General features: G+C 46.4%; 1 protein-coding gene across 1 annotated transcript; it reads right to left on the minus strand.

Moving 5' to 3' along the window:
- Positions 1-1,167: 1,167 nt before the first annotated feature.
- On the minus strand, positions 1,168-5,439 carry LOC147966729 (uncharacterized). The gene is made up of 2 exons (XM_087529057.1): positions 5,352-5,439; positions 1,168-2,187 (listed from the first exon to the last, which is right to left on the minus strand). The coding sequence occupies exon 2, from the start codon at positions 2,180-2,182 to the stop codon at positions 1,454-1,456; it is 729 nt and encodes a 242-aa protein (XP_087385183.1). The 5' UTR covers positions 2,183-2,187; positions 5,352-5,439; the 3' UTR covers positions 1,168-1,453.
- Positions 5,440-21,113: the final 15,674 nt, after the last annotated feature.

Raw genomic sequence — 21,113 nt, forward strand, 5'->3', positions numbered from 1 at the left:
AATATACCCAAATCAGCCTTCTGGACAGCGATTCTTAAGGTAAGGCCTCTTTTAATTCCAGCAATTTTTACCAAATAGTCGATGGCAGCAGCTCCATTTGGAGTTCCCCTTGGTTCTCTCAATGGAAAAATATTATGATAATTTGATTATCCAACAAAGTCCTTTTGCTTACCCAGCTGTTGTTAAGGACCTTTGGATCTCCAACCAGAAAGCTTGGAATGCTGAACTGGTCAATTCTTTATTCAAGCCACAAACGGCTCATGCTATTTTGCAAAACCCTATTCTTAATGCTCCGGGGCAGGATGTTCTTGTTTGTAAACTAACACCTACACGTGAATGCTCTTTGAAAAGTGCCTACAAACACTGTTTTACTAATCCTTGTGATGCCTGCAAACCAGAGACCAAAAGTTGTGCCTCCACAAATTGTTAATCTTCTTAATCAGGTATGGCAGGAAAAACACATAGTGCCAAGGGTTCAAACTGCTGATGTGGACGTCCAATTATTTGGACGCAATCCGAATTAGCAAATACGACCATTTAAATTGGTTGTAATCAGAGGAAGTAAACAGTGTTATCTGCTTACAGCCATTTTGAGTAAATAAATTATGATATTTCTGACCAAAATGGTCGTTATGTTTTTGGGTTTGGACCCTCCCAAACAGGTTACAACCAATTGGTTGAAAATGTTCATAGATTTATGACAGAAGGTCACTGATTAGCATATTTTTTGTAGTGTTTGTCGAGCATCAGAACTCGATAAATGGGCCGACACGGAGAACTAGAGGGACACATGCCGCCCTCATGTCCATCTACCTTTCCTGAGCCTCGGAACACGGCAAAGGGACACATAAGACGTACTAGAGGGACACATGTCACCCTCATGTTCTTCGCTCTTTACCGAGTGTCCGGCCAAAGGAACTCGGCAATCCCTTTGCCATGTGGCATGCGTCGTCTCCATCTCCCGCCCGTCAGTCACTTTATTGTGCCGAACACCCTGGTTGACACTCGGCAAAGCCTTTTCCATGTGCCCGACAGAAGGAGCTTGGTAGACCCTGTATTGCCAGAAGGAGGTACACCGAGCCCTCTTTGTGGAGTTCAACACTCCGGAAAGACTTTGTCGAGTTTGGATAGCCCTTTGCCGAGTGTTCTGGGTACTCGGCTAAAATGGAAATTCCAGTAATGTATGATTGACATATAGAGGAGTCAACTTATTACAACTTCATCCAACAAAATAGGAGATATACTAATGATTAGCAATGGCAGTTTTCTCCTGTAGTTACAAATAGAAACCAGATTTCACTAACACGGTTACTACCATTGTTTACTCCACAATGGGCGCATAATTACGTACGTGTTCAGGCAGGCAGGCCGCTGATGGAATTTTCTTGCTGTGTCTTTTGTAAAATCTTCCTCCTTGCCATTACTTATTCGATCGTAGCAATCAGCCGACCTCTTAAGGAACCGAATCCGGGGATCCTTGATGCCTTGAGAATGTACTAGAACACCAGGAGATAGTCCGTACCAACGTCATGTAGAAAACGTAAAGTACAAGTACAAGAACGACGTTCACCGCCCCTTGTATGGGGCCCTGCCATGAGCCGCTGATAAAGCTAAAGACCAAGCACACAAAACAAAGTGCTACAAGCAAAATGAAACCTAAACTTATGACCGTCTTGTCATTCCTATTCTTGGCGAGCAACCCAATGATCATCAAGGACGTGTAGAAGGCCATTATGTTGCCGGTCTGGAAAATTGCATACCTCGAGCGAGATTTGTCACGCATGATTGGCTCACCAGCAATGAACTTGTTGTCCTTGTCGTCGGTGGACCAGAAACCACCGGGTGGGGTGAGCCCTGCAGTGAAGGTGACGGTGGCAACCAGGGAAGCCAGAAGCAGCATCCAAGAACGGAAAGCCTGCTCCTTCTTTTCTTTGTCAGACTCGCTGCCCTCGCCGCGATTGGTGGGCATCAGATTCTGAAGGGTGTCTAGGGGTACTGCTACCAGCCGCCCATTGCTAGAGGGGACGAACAACACCGGCATGCCATTGGCTTCTGTTATCACCTTCGACAACTCTTCCATCGAAGTTTGCGGACCATGGTCGATAGGGGTCTCTCGATGCCCAGGGTGCGACGAATCTCCATCTACACCAGCTCGTCCCAACATCGTCATTCTTTCTGACATTTCCCCTGCGACGAACATCAGCTCATTAAGTAGTGAATGTGGTCTTCTTGCGCAAAACCCATGGTTTTGGTGAAAGTTTCGCTTTTCAATTAGAATTGTGAGATTTTTTTTCTAAAAAGGAGAATGACCTCCTACCTCTGCATCTGGGCGATGCATGCAGTTATTTTATTAATTATTCATGTAAGTCTGAAGTCACAACATGGCAACATCTATCGCAACTCCTAACCATTTGATGAAAGGGTGCCGAAAGTCCAAACCGAATATCAAACATACCTCATACCAAAACCTAACATCTAAAGCCGGAGGCCCCAGTTAAGCCTCTTGGCGGCTCCGGGGCACACATCGGTCTGGCGCACTCTGAGAGGCCGCCGCCGTCGTCTTCTACCGATCCATCTTCAGAGCAGGTACTGACACGTCGACCTTGGCAGGTCTGCCATCGACGCCACCATGGCGCCAGACAACGCCACCTCCCTACACGCATCCATCGTTATACATCTGTTGCCGAGACCCTGCCGCGCCATGCTGCTAAGACTCCACATCGTCGATCGTGACATGGGACGCCGCTCCACCGTAAGACTGTCCACTGGTCTCTCGAGCCAATGCACACCTCCAAGAATGAAGCCCCAGAGAGGGAATGACACAAGAGCACCGCCATCATCCGATCGACTAATCAGGGATTTCTCTTGTAGGTAGCGAGAGAAGTTGGGAGCTTCATCTCGATGATGTCTTCATGAAGGAAGCGCCACGAAGGGCGTTATACCATCACCGGCTCCAGCCACCGGCCGAAGACCAGGTTTTCACCCAGATTCATCCCAAGAACATCCAACCGACAACATGTGCATCTGCAAGACCATCTTCAAAGCCCTGGAGCTAGCTGCCCAGATCGGGCGATCATCCAGCCACACTGTCACCACGGTGTATCCCGACACTCCGACCACTGCCGAAGGGCACCACCACTGGAGCATGGGGAGAGGGCTGCCACCCCACCGCGCCGTGCCGGAAGAATCGTTAGGATGAATCCCAAGCACGCTCTTCACCGTCTCTGTACCGAACGGGATCCGCGGTCGAATCCGCCAGACCGCCGGAGCAGCTCTGCCTTGGACATGGGTACGTCCATGCTATGCCGCCGAGGACGATCTGGGCTTCTCCGCCCGCCATCGCCCGGGGCTGCCGCCCCAGCATTCGCTGCGGCGCAACGAGGCAACAACCCCGACCAGGCCATGACCTGAGGCCACCACCGCATGTACCCGACCCAATCTGCCCGGTCCTCCACTGCATCCTCTGCACGCCGCCGCCATCGACCACACCGCCGCCCAAGGCCGCCACCCGAAGCAAGCCATGTTGCCGCCTAGATCCAGATCGGTTGCGCCTCCTCGCGGGATGAGGTCAGCCCCACCTCCTCCATCGCGAGTAGGGAGGGGGTCCTCCGCCACCACCGTCGGCCACCAGGCTTAGCCCGATGGCGTCCTCCGGCGGCGGTAGAGGGAGAGGAGGACGGAGGGAGGAGCCCGGCGGCTAGAGTTTGGGGGTACCCGAGTCGCCCGGGGTGGAGGCGACGCGGGGTGGGTTCTCTGTTTGCATGGTCAGACGGGGTTTTATTTTGTATGACCACTTCTAGAAGAAATATATCCTTAGAATTGTGAGATGTATATCAAATTTTCTTTGGCAAGATGTTATCGTCCAGTAGGAACTAGTGGAGCGAAACCCCCTGCAATCCTATATATCTAACTGATTCCATTTAAATACATACAAGCTATCTACATCATTAAGCACATACAACCAATCTATTGTTCACCACGTTTAAGCCCCTCACATTATCAAGGGTGCATGCAACCACTTAACTTCCATCCCATGAAACCCTTCATATCATCAAGCACATGTGTGTCCGCGACAATGGTGACCACGTCGGAAATGCTGGCGTCCGCCGACCCGCGTTGTGCTCGTGCTCGGCGAGGATGGAGGGCGGCGTTGGGTTCGTTCTAGAGCCACCCGTGGAAGCCCTCGGCTGTCTCCCTCGGCCATCGCCTGGGCGGAAGAAAACTTGTCGATGATAGAGCTTTTCGCGAGGATGCACGCGCTCCGGCCCGTGCACGTTTTCCTGGCCGCTTTCCTCCCGGTCGCCATGGCCGTTCTGTACCTCATGATGCGGCCGTTTCATGACGCGGCTGCTGGAGCGCTCCTGGCTCGGAGAGGAGATGTGCCTGCCCCCGGCGCGCCACTTCATTCAGCCATACCGGAACCTGGAGGCCTCGCGCGAGGAGGTGGAGCTCGTCATCTTCTACGCCATGACGACCTGCTCACCGCGGGGCTCGCACGCGCTGGTGGTGTCCACGGAGACCATCACGCCCAACTACTACGTCGGCAAGGAGCGCGCCAAAGCCTGGTTCCGGCTCTCCCCTGTGGTACGCACGCTCCACCGGCGCGCAGGACAACGCGTACCGGTGCGTGTACCAGGAGGAGGACGAGGAGGGCCACCGGGCTGCCGCTGGTGGTCGCCATGAATGATAACCTTGAGCTCATCTGAATGTCCGTCTCCCGTCGGCAGTGACTCGGCCACTCGGGGGTGGCCGTTCGGATGAGTTCTTCATCTACAAGGTCGCCGGGAGGTCAGTGGCGAGGCCAGGAGGTCGCCGCTGTCGACAAGGGAGCTTCACGCGAATCACTGGCCGGACACAAGGAGGCATTTGCGTGAAGAAAATTTATCCTCGGCCGCCTCGGGACGGAGCATATTTGGGAAATGAATAGGCGTTGGTTTAGGGGATCGGCTAGGTGCGGTATAGAGGAAAAAACCCGAATTTATCCTTCCTTATAGCCGGATAGAGGATCGGTTAGAGTTGCCCTTAGACCCGACCTAGACTAGATAAAACTGTATCATAGAACATCCAACCGACGTTCACAACTTTTTCATGTGAATTGTAAAACTCGTGCATTATCTCCTATGAAACTAAGATCAAAGGAAAAATGTCTCCATTTCAACTTCGCTCCATTTGTTTGAATCAAGACATAGTTTTTTTTAGACAAACAATAAAAAAACTATTTCCATGTTTTTTTCTTTATTTCCTTTGAACCAAATCGGCCCCTGCCTGGTTCATCCACAAGTCTGACAGCAAGATGGACAGGGGCCAAAAGAAAAAAATTAAGACATGAGTAAAAGAGAGAAGATACGCACCTCAAGCGTCCGGAGAGCAGAACGAGGGAGACGTGCGTACGTTCCTGGTTAGTTTTGCCGGGTTGTGTTGGGTGGTGTGTGAGCGATTGGATGCTCAGCTGCGTCATGGCTCAGTGGGAGTTTAAGTACACATTTACAGCGTCCTCACGGCCACACACACTTCCATGTCATACCAAATTCTCACGCCTCTTCTTAGAGCTTGACCCATCTACGCCGGCAGCTAGCGAAGACCTCGAGTCCGTCAACCTTTCCAGTTTCCAGCACTTGCTCGTCGCCCACCGTTGTCCATTTCTGAGACGGACGTGGTTGTTGCCGCATGTCCACTTGTCCGGACGAAGATCCATTCTTGGGACCGTCAGTTGCATCCATGCAGCGGCTAGCAATACAATGCATCACGCACACATATGCTAGTTAGTTTTTACATGTAGTACTCCCTCCGGTCCTTTTTACTTTGCACATTGAATTTGCCAAAAGTCAAATTTTACTAAGTTTGACCAAATTTTGCTAAGTCTAATAAATATAATATAAAAATATATTCCAAGATGAATATAATGATATTGGTGTTGTTATGTGAATGTCTATAATTTTTTATATAAACTTGATCAAAGATGGATGAAATTGACTTCGGACAAACCTAATATGCAAAGTAAAAAGGACCGGAGGGAGTATAACGCAACGCTAGTAAACTGCACGTGCGCAAAGCATGTTATCTTTTACTATTATATACCACCTGACATATGTGGTAAGCAATTCAAACTAATCCAAAAAAAATCTTTTACTATTATATACTAGCACAAATGCCCCCGCGTTCGCAATGGGAGAAGAATTGATGTTTATTTAAATTTAGATAGAATTATACGGGCAAAGCACAAGGATAGTTCGTGCGTAATATAGTGCTCACCAAGAGTCAGTAGACCCACACAATAGCAAGTTATGTACTGATTCCGAGTGAATATCATAAAACTACCACTTTTCGCGTTATAGTTCCAAAAAACTACCGAAAATTTGTTTGTGACTGATACCTACCACTTTTGACGTTGGCTGTCTTAAAAAACCCAAATCGCCGAGTGCTTTGCAATTGATCACCATTATAACAGTTGGGGCCCGCTCCTAAACAAACCGTTTGTTGACTGTTTAGTTTGACCGTTAACTGACATGTGGGACCCACATGTCAGCTTCTTTTTTCTTCTTCTCTCTCCTTCTCTCCTCTTCCCCGTACTCTCTTTCTCTCTCTGTCTTATCTTCAACCCCGCCGGCGACCATGTCCCCTTCCCTCGCGCGCCCACCCCATCGGCGACCCGCTCCTTCCCCTCGCGCCCCACCGCGCCGGCGACCCGCTCCCTCCCCTCGCACGCCCACCCCGCCAGACCCGCTCCCCTCCCCTCGCGCGCACACCTCGTCGGCGACCCGCTCCCCTCCCCTCGCATGCCCACCTCGCCGGCGTCCATGGAGTCCCTGAGGCGGCGAGCTCCTGGACACGGCGGTCCATACAGCCACCCAAGGAGCCCCGGCAGCGGCAGCCACCTCCGCCGCCATCCACACCGCCGGACCCCTGCGCGTGGCCTGTGGATGGAGAGCCGGTGACCTCGGCCGCATGTGCGGCTCCTCCGAGCTCCTCCCTCACCCTGCTTTCTCCGACGCAGTTGCCCCTGATGACGACCATGGACGCGACGCCGGAGCAGAAGGGGTTCACCGGCGGGGTGGGGGCTGCTGGATGCGGCCACCCGCAGCAAAAACAAGAGTTGGCCGTCCAGATGCTCCTGCCGCGGCCGCCTGCATCACGGACAGGAGCTGGCCGCCGAGATGCTCCCGCCGTGGCTGCCCACAGCCGCGGCTGCAACAGCGACGAGCACGGCAGGAGGAGCCCGATCTGGAAGACGGCCATGGCAGGGGCCTGATTGCTTTTTTGAAATATTTTCAGGGACCAAATTGCATTTATAAAATATTTACAGATACTGTCATGTGGGTCCCACATGTCAGTTAACGGTCAAACTAAACGGTCAAACAAACGGTTTGTTTAGGAGTGGGCCCCAACTGTCATAACCGCGATCAATTGCAAAGCACTCAGCGATTTGGGTTTTTTGAGACAGCCGAGGCCAAAAGTTGTAGGCATCAGTCACAAACAAATTTTCGATAGTTTTTTGGAACCATAACGCGAAAAGTGGTAGTTTTATACTATTTACTCACTGATTCCAAATGGACTTAACATGTGTTTAAACACAGGTATAATTCGTCATCACATTCAAGTAAAAACAGAACTGGTTAACTTTGATCCCGGTTTGAAATATATTCCATGATGGTTGTTGAGATGGTGTCCGCATGGGGTTGCTGGGTGAGCTCCAGTTGTAATTTATCAGTGTTGTTGTCATATAATAATAATAATAATAATAATAATAATAACAATAATAATAATAATAATAATAATACTACTAATAGTAGTAGTAGTAGTAGTAGTAGTAGTAGTAGTAGTAGTAGTAGTAGTAGTAGTAGTAGTAGTAGTAGTAGTAGTAGTAATAGTAGTAGTAGTAGTAGTAATAGTAGTAGTAGTAGTAGCAGCAGCAGCAGCAGCAGTAGTAGTAATAGTAGCAGCAGCAGCAGCAGTAGTAGTAGCAGTAGCAGCAGCAGTAGTAGTAGTAGTACTAGTAATAATAAAGAATACAGCGGAAATCCTGGCATTTACACAAACTATTCTAGAAAACAAAAAATAGTTGGCAGCAAGCTCTAGAGGTCATAAAACATGTTTTTCTATTGTGAAAGGATGATACACATTCTATCAGCTTTTAAAGAGAAGACCTACCAATTTATCTTTATAAATAAATTAACACTAATAAAAAGCATAAATAATTAGATCACACGGTTGATGGGCATATTAATATTATTTACGAAAGAAGATAATGGATGGTTTTCTTTTATTATTCGGCTTGTCGAGATTGATAGGACGATTTTTGTTGTTAGCATCGATACAAGCTATGGTGGAGAGACAAATTCTTGTACATTTCTAGAGGCCCGTTCTGTTAGTAATTCTTTTTTTTTCTTCACCATTCAATGGTGGTCATGTTTGTCCACCTATTCATAATAAACGTGATTAATCTCACAACGACAAGTTTGATTATCATACTCTAGCACACTGCTCCGCAAGTCTTGCTCCCTCACCAACATATAATTTTGTGCACTTGTAATGCTCCTGATATTAATTGACATTTTAAATGAGAAAGCACAATCATAAATCTAAGCTCTTAAAGAAATGCACGCAAATCTTAAAAAAATAAACGCTTACAACTTCTACGTAATTTTATTAATCAAACAAGAAAAGGAAAAACTCATGAATCTCCGTGTAAAACTAAATGGTGTAGAAGTTAGATGGGACATTGTTAACTCTCATATATATGAGTGCAAGTCACACCCATATACAAATAGAGACTAAGAGAAAAAAGTAGGACGTGATATATTAGCAGCATGTGTAAGGACAAGGCGATTCGGTGCCCAAGCTCAGCTGCACCTGCGATGATCAGAAAATTCAAAACAAATATTAGAATTTTTTTAAATAAAATAAAAAATCGCATGGAAGATAATTGGTGCATGAGGTACCCTCCAAATTTCAGATCATTAGGAGAACGCACCTCAAGCACCAAATTATCTCCATGCAAAATAAAATAAAATTGAAAGGTACTTTTTGTGAACTTTCTCTTCACCGGATGAGTCTAGACTCAGAAATGGGTATTTGCATTGTAACAACCGTTGTGTGCACACCATCAACCGTTTAAGTATTCAACCCACAATCAATCCTTCCTTTTACTAGTATCCCTACACATCACACATCGAGCCCACACAATTCTTTCTACAAATTAGCCGCTCCGTTCAGATATTCTGCAGAGCCCACAAAATTCTTTCTTTATTTAATCCCATCTCACTACTAGGGAAAAGCCTAGCAGCAGCGCTACCAATAAGGCGCTACAGCTAACTAGATAGCAGTAGCGTGGATGCCACCCACGCTACTAGTACGTCTGTTAGTAGTAGCGCAGATGGCAGCGCGCTACTACTATCTCAACCAGTGCTACTACTATCCTAGGTAGTAGTAGCGTGCACTTCTCCTCCCACGCTACTAGTAGCTAATTAGGAATTAAAAAAAATAAAATTTAGATGCATTATTCCTGGATAGAAAATAGACATGCCCAGTGCAAAATAAACTCATGTCAAGGAACAACATCTCAACTGAAAGAAATCACAACATCCCATTTAACATCAGACTCGTGTCAAGGAACAACATCTCAACTGAACATCCCATTTAACATCAGACGAACACAACCATCATCTAAAGGTGGGTACCTTCCCTAGCATTCCACCACCAACCTAAACATACCACTTCTCTAGATGTATCTACTAAGGCTTGGAGTTCAGACACCGGTGGACCTCCCCCCGGACGGTGGCGTCGAGGACCTCCACCTTGGCGACCTCCGACATCGCGATCACCTGGATGATCATCTGTGTGCAGTAGTCACTGGGCTTCATGGTGAAGTCCGCCTCCAAGTGGTTGAAGAGCATGACACCCACCGGGCCACGAAAATCCTCCTCGATCACCCCTGCACCCATGTCAAGAAAGTGCAAACTTGTTGGTTCACGTGCTGTGTCCAAATCTAGTATTGTATTTTCTTTCGTTTTTGCGCATGCACATGAATCAATAGTAACAACCGAAGGCTGGTCCTTACTTGTTGCTTGACACGTGAAGAAGGCCGGGTACCCTCCTTATTGCACGAACGAATCCAAGGAAGACACTGTTGGTGGCTCCGAACACGACTTCCGCTTATCTGTAGACAAGGAATAGTTTCAGCTAACAAGGAAAATGAGAACAAAGAGCAATCAGTAATTCTGAGACAAGAAATAACTTCTGTTGTAACCCGTGCATTGTATTCTATCCCAAGCTAAACTACCTAGTATCTGTCATAGTCATGGTGAACTCGCTTTCATTTTCAGAAAATCCTGTATCTGTCATGTTCCTCCGCAGGTTTACGCCGGGCTCATTTGGCTCCGGCAACGTGGCATTCTCACCGGCCAGCCTCATGACAACCAAAGACATCACCGGCCTGTTCTACAACATGGGCCTTTTTTTTTGTAAAGAACCTCTACCAGAACCAGACTCGGATGGTGTTTTTTTCCTTTTAGTATGAACTGGTGGTGGTGGTGGTGTTGAGAATGCAACATGTGAGGGGACACCGACAAAATGGAGATTCTCCTGTTGCTGTTGTCTAGGAGGGGGACATGACATGGATAGTGCATTGGCTGGAATGTTGGCGTTCGTGGACTGCCTGATAAACTAAGAAAACCATCAGGTGGATGGGTATACATTCGCCTGAAACAAATAAGAGGAAGTAAGACAACAGTTACTTAACAGCAAAGTAAAGAAATTAACGCTTGCTGTTAGAATCTGCTCCTCCATCTTCCTTCCCTTCAGCAGGATAGCCTCAATCGCACATGATATACTCATATATGCCACTGGAACAAAGATGCAAAGAATATGATTAAGTGCTAAAAACAGGTTGACCAAGTAAGGAAAATCACAGATCAATATTAACCTATACTGCATGTAAATATATAGTTCACAAATCAACGTCTTGCTGTTTGCACATTATGTCAACACATCAATCGCCTATGAAAAAACTTCACTGGGACAAAGATGCAAACAGTATGGTGAAGTGCTAAAAGCATGGTTGACCAAGTAATGGTCATGAATTGAAATAGGTAGTTAGGTGCAGAATTAGGAAAAAAAGAAATCTGATATCCTTGTAACGATGTGTTCTAAAAATTCAGAGGGAAAGCCATAATGGAAACATGCAGACCATCATTTAATATGTCTGTCATGCATAATTTACAATCAAAAGCCTGGTCTTCTCTTTACACATTGAGCACAACAGTTCCAAGGTTCTGAGAGGAGTAAGAGGTGAGTGACCATGGTCGGGTTGGATGAATTCGTCAGTGTTTGACTCGACTAACTGAACCGAACTGAATTCAGTTTGATTATGCAAAAGGATTGCTACCGATTTACATATACGTGCAGATGTCCTTCAGTTAGTGATACTTCTGAATATGCTGATACTACTACTGTACATACTTCATTCCTTTCAATTGTGTACAAAAAAAATTATCTAGTGATACAGGTTGACTTGCCGTAGAGTAAAATCAGTACGTTTCAACAACACTCAAATTAGACTGTCATGGTGTGCAAAAGAAACCGATGAAGTGTACTTACTATAAGAAAATAATATGGCAAGAAACTCGGAATCGATGGACTTAGATTCCAGTTTCTTATCAAATTAGATGGCCATGATTTCTGAAAAACTGATACTAAATCAATGGATGACTGCAGTTTATATCCAACTAGGAATTCATGGACATGTGAAAAATTAGATTGAAAAGAGTAATAAGATAGAAGTGATCTATCAACATGCGGTCATGCAGTCATGCACGAGAAGTGATTCAATTGAAAAATTAGATTGAAAAAAATTTGCGACAGCAAACATATACTACAAGGACATATCCACGACGCGCTTAACACTAGAGAGAGATGCTACAGCCAAACAAATCATAACCAAACACATATCATCCAGTCCAGGACTTGCTCACTGCTATTTTGCTTGCAGATTCTGCCTTCAGGTTACAGCAACCAACTGAAAATAATACTACATAGAAATCACAAGTAGTCTTTAGCCTACGTGCAAATACAAATACTTGGTTCTCTCAACCGCATAAAAGTGCAAATACAAATCACAATACAAACTGTCCGCAGATAATGCACAATGCACGACACTCTTCTTTCCCGATCCAACTTTTGATTCATATGGGATCATATGGGATCCCTATAAGCAGCACATTTGCTCGTTGCGACAAAAATTTAGAAGTGTGGTAGGGGTATCAGTAATTTTAGGAGGAAATTATTGCCGCTTAATTGAGGAAACTAAGCGTGCACGTGGTGTTTCTTGGACTTACTAATTTTCTATCTTGAGTTGGACTTCAAGATGTTTTTATTTTCTTTGAGATACAGATTGAGACGTTGACTATCAGCATTGTGCGTGTTAATTCAAAATGATCCGGTCTCCGGATATCCATTCTGTCACTTTACGAATCACTTTGTGGTGTCAGGTTGGTTGCATGCTGGAAGGAAGCATCGAACTTGTTATTTATTAATATATATATATATATATATATATATATATATATATGCAAAAACGGGTAGCAATTAGCCTAATCAGTGTCTGTTGGGACGTCAATCCCTGCATAAAAGTGCAGTAGTTTTCTTCAGTGGAATCCTTGTGACATTCCAGTCTTGGTCTCCAATGTGACCAACCAACCAGAGATCTAAATAGTGCAGCATCTACGTACAGAACATGAATAAACTTGATCGATTGCCTTGGGCAAGATAGAGATCTATGAAGAGGGAGGAAGGAGAGGAGAGGAGAGGAGGGTATACCTCGGCTAGGAGTTGCTGCTGTGGGAGGCGCAGGTGGAGCCGTCGTGTACCTCGCCGGCTCTAACATCCATGCGTGGCATCGGCCCACAGCAGGGAGGCGTCAGCGGTCTCTTGTGACCTGCTTTGCGCGAGGAATCCGGCCAAATTGAATCAGAAAATGGCAATTCAAATTGAATCGAACAACATCCGGGATCTGGCCAAATCGTATCCAACACACACACACACACACACACACACACACACACACACATGAAGGGAAGGTAGGGGGAGAGACCTCCATGGCGTCGGTCGGAGCACCATCTCCATCTCTCTCCCTCACGCGGGCATACTTAGGAAGACATACGATCGAGGGCGGAGAGACCTCCGGCGGTCGTATGACACGCTCAGGGCGACGGGCGGGCACGTGCGCGGCGGAGGGGGGCGGGGGCGGGCAGCGGCGCGAGACAGGGAGCGGCGGGCGCGCGGCCGCCGGCGTGGCGCACACGGCGGGGGGAATGGGGGCGGACGGACGGAGGAGAGGAGGTGGAAGGGAGGCCGGCGGCGAGTGGGTTGGGAGAGGAGAGGAGGTTGGAGATCTGGATCGGGCTGCATGGTTTTTTTTAGACAGACGGGGGTGGGTGGACAGGGCCGGGGTTGGTGGGGTGCGGGGGTGGGGATCGGGCCGGGGTGGCCACGCTTAGTAGTAGCGTGGGGGTCTCACCTGCGCTACTACTACTTACTTAGTAGTAGCGCCGGTTTTATACCCCTCGCTACTACTATGGCCTATCTTGGGGGCATTGTTGGAGACCATTTAGTAGTAGCGCGGGTTTATACCCCTCGCTACTACTATCAACTTAGTAGTAGCACGGTTTTTATACCCCTCGCTACTACTAATTAGCAGTAGCGTCCATTTTTAAACCGCGCTGCTGATAAACTTCTGTGTATAAGGTTTTCCCTAGTAGTGTCTGGTTAGCACAATGTTTCTTTAATTAAACCATCTAGCTAATTAGCTCTCCTACTCCCTCCTTTCATCTATATAGGGCCTAATGCGTTTTCCGAGGCTAACTTTGACCAAATGTTAGAGCAATAATATATGACATGCAACTTACACAAAGCATGTCGTCAAATTCGTATGTGAAAGGAGATTTCAATGATATAATTTTCACATTATGCATGTCATGTACTATTAATCTTGTCAATAGTCAAAGGCCGTCTTAAAAAACGCATTAGGCCCTATATAAATGGAAGGAGGGAATATGTTTGATCGTATGTTTGTTAATTATTATGACGGCTGGTATATTAACCGGCCATGAGCCATCAGTTGCATCCACGCAGCGGGTATCTATACACATGCATGCATGACGGACACAAATGCACCTATGAACATAGCAGTCCTCTAATTAGCTTTTGCACGCGTAACGCAACGCTAGTAACTGCGTGTGCACATCACGCTATTATACTTAAGTAAAGAGAAAAAGTAAAAGAAGGAGGTAAGAGCATCTACAGCCGTGATGGGCAAATCCGGCACCTTAAACGCCTGCGGACGCATCCAGGCGCGTCCGCGGACACTGACCGGTCACGCCTCAAATATTGGATTCTACAATCGGACACCTCAAATAATTCGAAACCTCAAATTCATATTATTACATGCACGTGAAAGCTAATCTAATCGGAGCTCGCCCGGTTCTGCCGTGGCCATGTCCGGTGGCCGGTTGCGCTCCCCAGAGTGTTGGTCCGGTCACCGGCAAGGTAGAGTAGGGCATGGGACACACGTCAGCTCAGGAAACTCAAGGCGTCGCCATCTCCCATGCCCTAGTCTTCCTCGTCGGAGCCCATAAACAAAGCGGTGCTGGTGGACGTTAGATCGGTGATGGATCTGTCCTGGGACGAGCCGGCGACGTCCACCATGATGCGGTTGCGGCGCCTGGACTGCTGCATCACACGGGGCGCTAGAGAATGTGACTCCGCCTCGCCGACGTCCACCACCGCCTCTCACGCCCGCTGCCTGGCACGGTGAGCACACCGTGCCATGTTCTTGTCAGATGAGGCCCATGATGCGCCCGATGCACGGCGCGCCACCGGAGGGGTTGCGCGTCCACAGCCGCGTTTGGATGCCAGGTGGACCATACCGCCTCCGGTGAGGCAGCGGCGGCACACCTAGCACCGGACCCGTGCGCCATTTAGGCGGACACAATGGATTCCCGACGGAAGGAGTCCGAGCGCTGCTGTGCACGGGCCTCCTCTCGGGAGCGGCGGAGCGCAAGCCAGATGGTCATCTTCTCCTCGGGACCGCATGGGATGAGCTCGGGGTCGACGGATCTATAGGTGAAAGACTTGGATCCGCTACCCGTCATGCCGGAGACGGCCGAACGGCGCAGGAGATGAGCTTGGGTGGCAGAGGGGAGTGAAGTGAAGTGGCTAGGGTTTGATTCGGCGAGCTGATGGGGAGGAATATATGTAGGGTCGAATGGGTTAGCATGGGCCAGGTCCGACATGACGGGCATGCCCGAGCGCCCCATGTTTGTCCCATATTTCGGCTGGATATGAGAGATACCGGTTAGTCCGGGCGTTTGAGACCCGTTTGAGGGGGCCGTCTGGGTCGAAAAATCGTGGCCGGTCAATGACCAGGCGGTCCATCCAGACATTTGAGGAGGATTTGAGGTGCCTGGCTGTAGATACTCTAAGATTTTCCGGAACTCTCACCTAGTCTTTGCCGGAAGTTGCCAATTTTCCTTATCACTTTATATAGTTTACTCTGCGGAAACTGAGGATAATTCATCCCACGTGTTAAAGTTACTTGTAGGCTGACCTTGTAATCATGTTTTTGCATCATCAGACAGTGTAGGAGAAGCATTTAAGTTTAATTTCTTCATGAGAAAAAGCATGTATTTTAAGTGTTCTGCATATCTCATCAAATTCATGCACATGCTCGTATGGGTCCTCCGTACCATCACCTCATAATTTCATATTTTCCGTTTCACCAGCTGAGCTCGGTCCAATTGATATGAAGTTTTCAGCTCGAGCGGAACCCTCGACATCAATAACAGTCACCTGGTAAAGTTGTTCTTATTCGGCTATGGTTGCTCCAAACCTACAAAAAAAATGAACATAAGATAAATCAAGACTCAAATCAAAATCAAAAAACGTCTTCAATAATGGCATCAGAAAAAAAGCTTGATGGCCTGCAAGAGCACAATGTGTAGTTTTAACGCTTCAAAGTGAGAGTATCTGTTGAAAATATGAACAATTTATCAAATAATTTTGCTAACGGAAATACTAGATAAAGTATGACTAATATAGTAAATATAAAGCAAGTCATGCAATCTGACAGAGAGAAGGTAAACAACGTCTACATATATGAACTTGAGCTAAACACATCTAGAACAGACACTAGATGAAGTTGCTTATACGACATAGTACGTAACATATGTAGGGCAAAAACTAGAGCCAAGAACTGTAGCAGGACTCCTAACAGAAAGAACAAGAACGCGTATGGGATAGCAGCAGCAGAAGCACTGGACTTGGGGTCGACATCCTCTCCAGCCACGTCGTCGATGAGGTTGTCGACGTCAGGGAAGAAGTCGTCGGGGTCCATGATGAAGAAGTCAGTAGTCGCGCGGAGCGCTCCCCAAAAACCTTATCACCCTTCTCCTGTACAGGACTCAAAGTGGTGCGGTTTCGGAGGCCTACTGTCCCGACTCGCGGTGCACGCCGCAAGCCGGGATGAGGAAGACTGCAGCATCTCAGAGAATGGAACCGGTGGCGAGGGGAAGAAGAAGTTCTGGTGCGTCTCCCTGAGAGGAGCGACCTCCCTTTTATAAGCGCAAAAGAAGGAGGCGAGAGGGCAGTGACGAAAGGTGAAACGAAGAAACAAAGATGAAGCGAACAGCCAGCAGCCGAAGGGCTGCACCGTTCGCATTCAAACTCCACTATCGTATAAACTTTTCAGCTTCTGTGTGACCTTTCGTATACCCGTCGTGCGTGGCAAAAATTTAGACATAGGCTCATTCCCGCAACCCGCGGCGCGGCGTGGCGAGGCGGGCGGCGGAGGAGGAGCGCGCGTGGATGTCCCTCTTGTTCTCATGCTCATACATATGGGGAAAGAACCTCCCTTATAAAGAGGCCCAACTCCCTCTAAACTAGCAATGTGGGACTAAAATTTTGTTCCACCTCTTGCCTTGCACGAATGGGTTAAGTGGACCTCTAGAATTTATTAGGAATTTCTGAAATTGTTATTGGGCTGGCCCATAAATAGATAGGCCCAAAATAGATAAAATTCCAGCAATCCCCCACTAGATCCTAGAGGCACACAAAATTTACCTTTGGTTACAAAACACTGTTTTATATACCGGTACTGCAGTGGAGACTGTTAAGTTGAACTTCCACCTAGAACTCTATGCTACACTAGTAAGCAACTTGAACAGTGGACTGGGCCTTGAACTGCAAGTTTTTCTGTGAATCTAGCTTCACATAAAGCCTTGACCGATACATGGCTACCGTGGGTCTTCCCCGCGGGTGGAGCTTATGCGTCATACTCCTGACCTTTCATGAGTTTACTAGAGAGAACCCTACTCTCATAGATTGCGACGTTTGACAATCAGACTCATATACGTGTGTTCTTCAAAAGATATTCTGCAGGATAACATCTCTGCTTAAATGAGCCACTTAAAACACATTAAGATATACATCAACCTGCCATGCAGATTAGGAGAGTATTGCATCTTCATGGAGCGGTATTGTGAATAGTAAGGATACTCTCCTCTCAGTTGACCAACAGCTTGTCTTCCACATCTAATTCACGGGATCTCCGATCACAAAGAATAGGTTACCACTGTGAACAACTCATATTGTGGGTCTCATACCCATCTCACTCGATGCATTATCTATCACATTACGTGATAGACCCTTAGTAAAAGGATCTGCCAAATTTTTAGACGTTTGGATATAATCCAATGCAATAACTCCGGAGTTTTTCATTTTCCTGACAGACTTTAACCTTCTCTGAACGCGTCTCGATGACTTCATGTTATCCTTTGAGCTGCTCACTTTCGTGATCATAGTTTGATTGTCGCAGTTCATATTTCTCAACAATCGGCAAGTCATTCAAGAGCCGACAAAGCCAATCTACTTTGATCGTAGCTGTATCTAGTGTTGTGAGTTCTGCTTCCATTGTTGACCTCGTTAAGATGGTCTGCTTGCAAGACTTCCAAGAAACGGCGCCACCTCCATGAGTGAATACATATCCGCTCGTGGCCTTTATCTCATCAGCATCTGAGATCCAGTTTGAGTCACTATATCCTTCAAGCACCTTTGGGTGCCCAGTGTAGTGAATTTCATAATTTGCAGTGCCTTTCAAATAACGCAAAACTCTCTTGAGAGCTTTCCAATGCACATCTCCTGGTTTTGAGACAAACCGACTCAGTTTGCTAATAGTAAAAAAGATGTCAGGTCTTGTAGCACTAGCTAAGTACATAAGCGAGCCAATAATCTGAGAATTTCAATTGATCTCTACCAATTCTTTGATTCTTTCGAAATAACACACTTGCATCATAAGGTATTGGAGAGGGCTTGCAGTCAGTATAGCCAAAGCGACTCAAGATCTTTTCCACATAGTGAGATTGAAGCAATGTAATCCCACCATCATCGTCTCTCAACAACTTAATGTTCAGAATGACATCAGCCACTCCTAAATCCTTCATCTCAAAACAGCGAGATAGGAAATTCTTGACCTCCTTAATAACATTCAGATTTGTTCCGAAAATCAGTATGTCATCAACATACAAGCAAAGGATAACTCCCTCGCCCCCACCATGGCGATAGTACACACATTTGTCAGCTTTGTTTACAACAAAGCCTATAGCTGTTAAAATTCTTTCAAACTTCTCATGTCACTGTTTAGGTGCTTGCTTGAGTCCATACAAAGATTTCAGCAACTTGCACACTTTTCCTTCCTGACCATCTAGTACAAACCCATCTAGTTGTTCCATATAGATTTCCTCGTCCAACTCTCCATTTAGGAAAGCAGTCTTAACATCCATTTGATGAACGAGAAGACCATGCGAGGCAGCTAGTGAAAGTAGAACTCAAATAGTGGTCAGTCGAGCCATAGGTGAGTAAGTATCAAAGAAGTCTTCACCTTCCTTTTGGGTATAACCCTTAGCCACGAGCCGAACCTTGTACTTTTCAATAGTACCATCAGGCATAAGCTTCTTCTTGAATACCCATTTGCATCCTATAGGTTTGCACCCATAAGGACGATCAGGTATCTCACAAGTTTCATTTGCCAAGATGGAATCCATCTCGCTACGAACTGCTTCCTTCCAGTAGTCAGCATCTTCAGATGCATAGGGCTCTGAAATAGAACTGGGAGTGTCATCTATGAGATACACAAGAAAATCATCACCAAAGGACTTTGCAGTCCTCTGTCTCTTGCTCCTAGTAGGAACCTCATTGTTCTCCTCCACAGGACTTTTAAAGTGTTCCATCGAAATGGCAGGTTTGGTAATTGTAACTGGTTCCTGATTCGATGAATTAGGCATCTCCTGATTAGATGAGGTAGCCATATCCTTCATGGGAAAGATATCTTCAAAGAAAGTCGCATCATTTGACTCCATGATCGTACCGACATGCATGTCAGGTACCTCAGATTTTACAACCAAGAATCTATAGGCAATGCTATGGAAAGCATATACCAAGAAAACACAATCCACAATCTTTGGTCCAAGCTTCCCCTTCTTTGGAATTGGAACATTGACTTTCGCCAAACAACCCCATGTTCGTAGATAAGAGAGTTTTAACCTTTTCTTCTCCCATTCCTCGAATGGAGTTATTTCTTTGTTCTTTGTGGGAACTCGGTTTAGGACATGACATGCCGTCAATATCGCCTCCCCCCACCATACCTTGGAGAGACCCAATGTGTCTAACATGGCGTTAACCAAATCAGTTAGAGTACGGTTCTTTTTTTGGCCACCCCATTTGACTGAGGTGAATAGGAAGGCGTCCTCTCATGGATTATACCATGTTCTGCACAAAAAGCATCAAATTCATTGGAAAAATACTCTCCACCACGGTTGGACCTAAGCCTCTTGATTTTTCGATCAAGTTGGTTTTCCACTTCATCTTTATAGATCTTGAAAAAGTTCAAGGCCTCATCCTTAGATTTCAGAAGATACACACGGTAGTATCTAGTGGAGTCGTCAATTAACGCCATGAAATATTTATTTCCACCTTTTGTCAAAACACCATTCATTTCACATAGATCTGAATGTATGAGCTCTAGTGGTGCAAGATTTCTCGTTTCCGCAGTCGTGTGAGACTTACGGGGTTGCTTAGCTTGCACACAAACTTGACACTTAGATCCCTTGACAGTGGTGAAACTAGGGATTAAGTTCAACTTCGCTAGTCGCGACATGCAACCAAAGTTAACATGATAAAGACGTGAATGCCACACATTTGATTCACTATTGTTGCAAACATGATTAACAACTTTATTGCAAACGTCTGACAAGGATAAACGAAACATGCCTCCTGACTCATAGCCTTTACCAACAAAGGTTCCATACTTGGATATTACAAATTTATTCGACTCAAAGACAAGCTTGTAGCCATCTCTACACAAAAGAGATCCGCTAACAAGGTTTTTATTGACGGAGGGGACATAATGCACGTTCTTCAGCCGCACGATCTTCCCCGAAGTAAACTTTAGATCGACTGTGCCAACACTACGAACAGAAGCACTTGAACCATTGCCCATCAGCACGGTTGAAGTCCCTGCGGTCTGATAAGACGAAAACATGGAAATATCACCACATACATGCACATTAGCACATGTGTCAATTAACCAATCAGGAGAATGACATACTAAAAGAATAGTGGGAAATATACGATACCCATCATCCTTCATGTCAGTGTCTTCAATGACAACATTAGCGGTCTTGCCGCCTTTCCCAGGGTGACGCTTGTCATAGCGATTAGGGCAACTAGGAACCCAATGATCAGGATCTCCACACACATGACAAGCACCTTTCTTCTTGTCATTCTTCTTCTTGAAGTTTGTGTGTTGCACATCCTTGTTCTTCCCATGAAACTTTGCTTTACCATCAAACTTGACGTTGTTCTTGAACTTGTGGGGCTGGAAGTTCTTCTTCTGTACCACATTGGCACTAGATCCTCTCTCAATACCTCGAGCACGTGTATCCTTTGTTGTCGCCTTTTCTTCCACACCAAGAGTGCCAATGAGATCCGGGACGAAAAACTCATGTCTCTTATGCTTCAGTAAGGTAGCAAAGTTCCTCCACGAAGGAGGAAGCTTAGTTATGATA

Source organism: Triticum urartu, chromosome 6A (assembly GCF_056163025.1).
Source record: "Triticum urartu cultivar PI428250 chromosome 6A, HENAU_Tu73, whole genome shotgun sequence".
Classification (NCBI taxonomy): Eukaryota; Viridiplantae; Streptophyta; class Magnoliopsida; order Poales; family Poaceae; genus Triticum; species Triticum urartu.

Excerpts from the sequence above, each read along its gene's own strand:
- LOC147966729 (XM_087529057.1), bottom strand. The coding sequence starts at position 2,182 with ATGTCAGAAAGAATGACGATGTTGGGACGAGCTGGTGTAGATGGAGAT.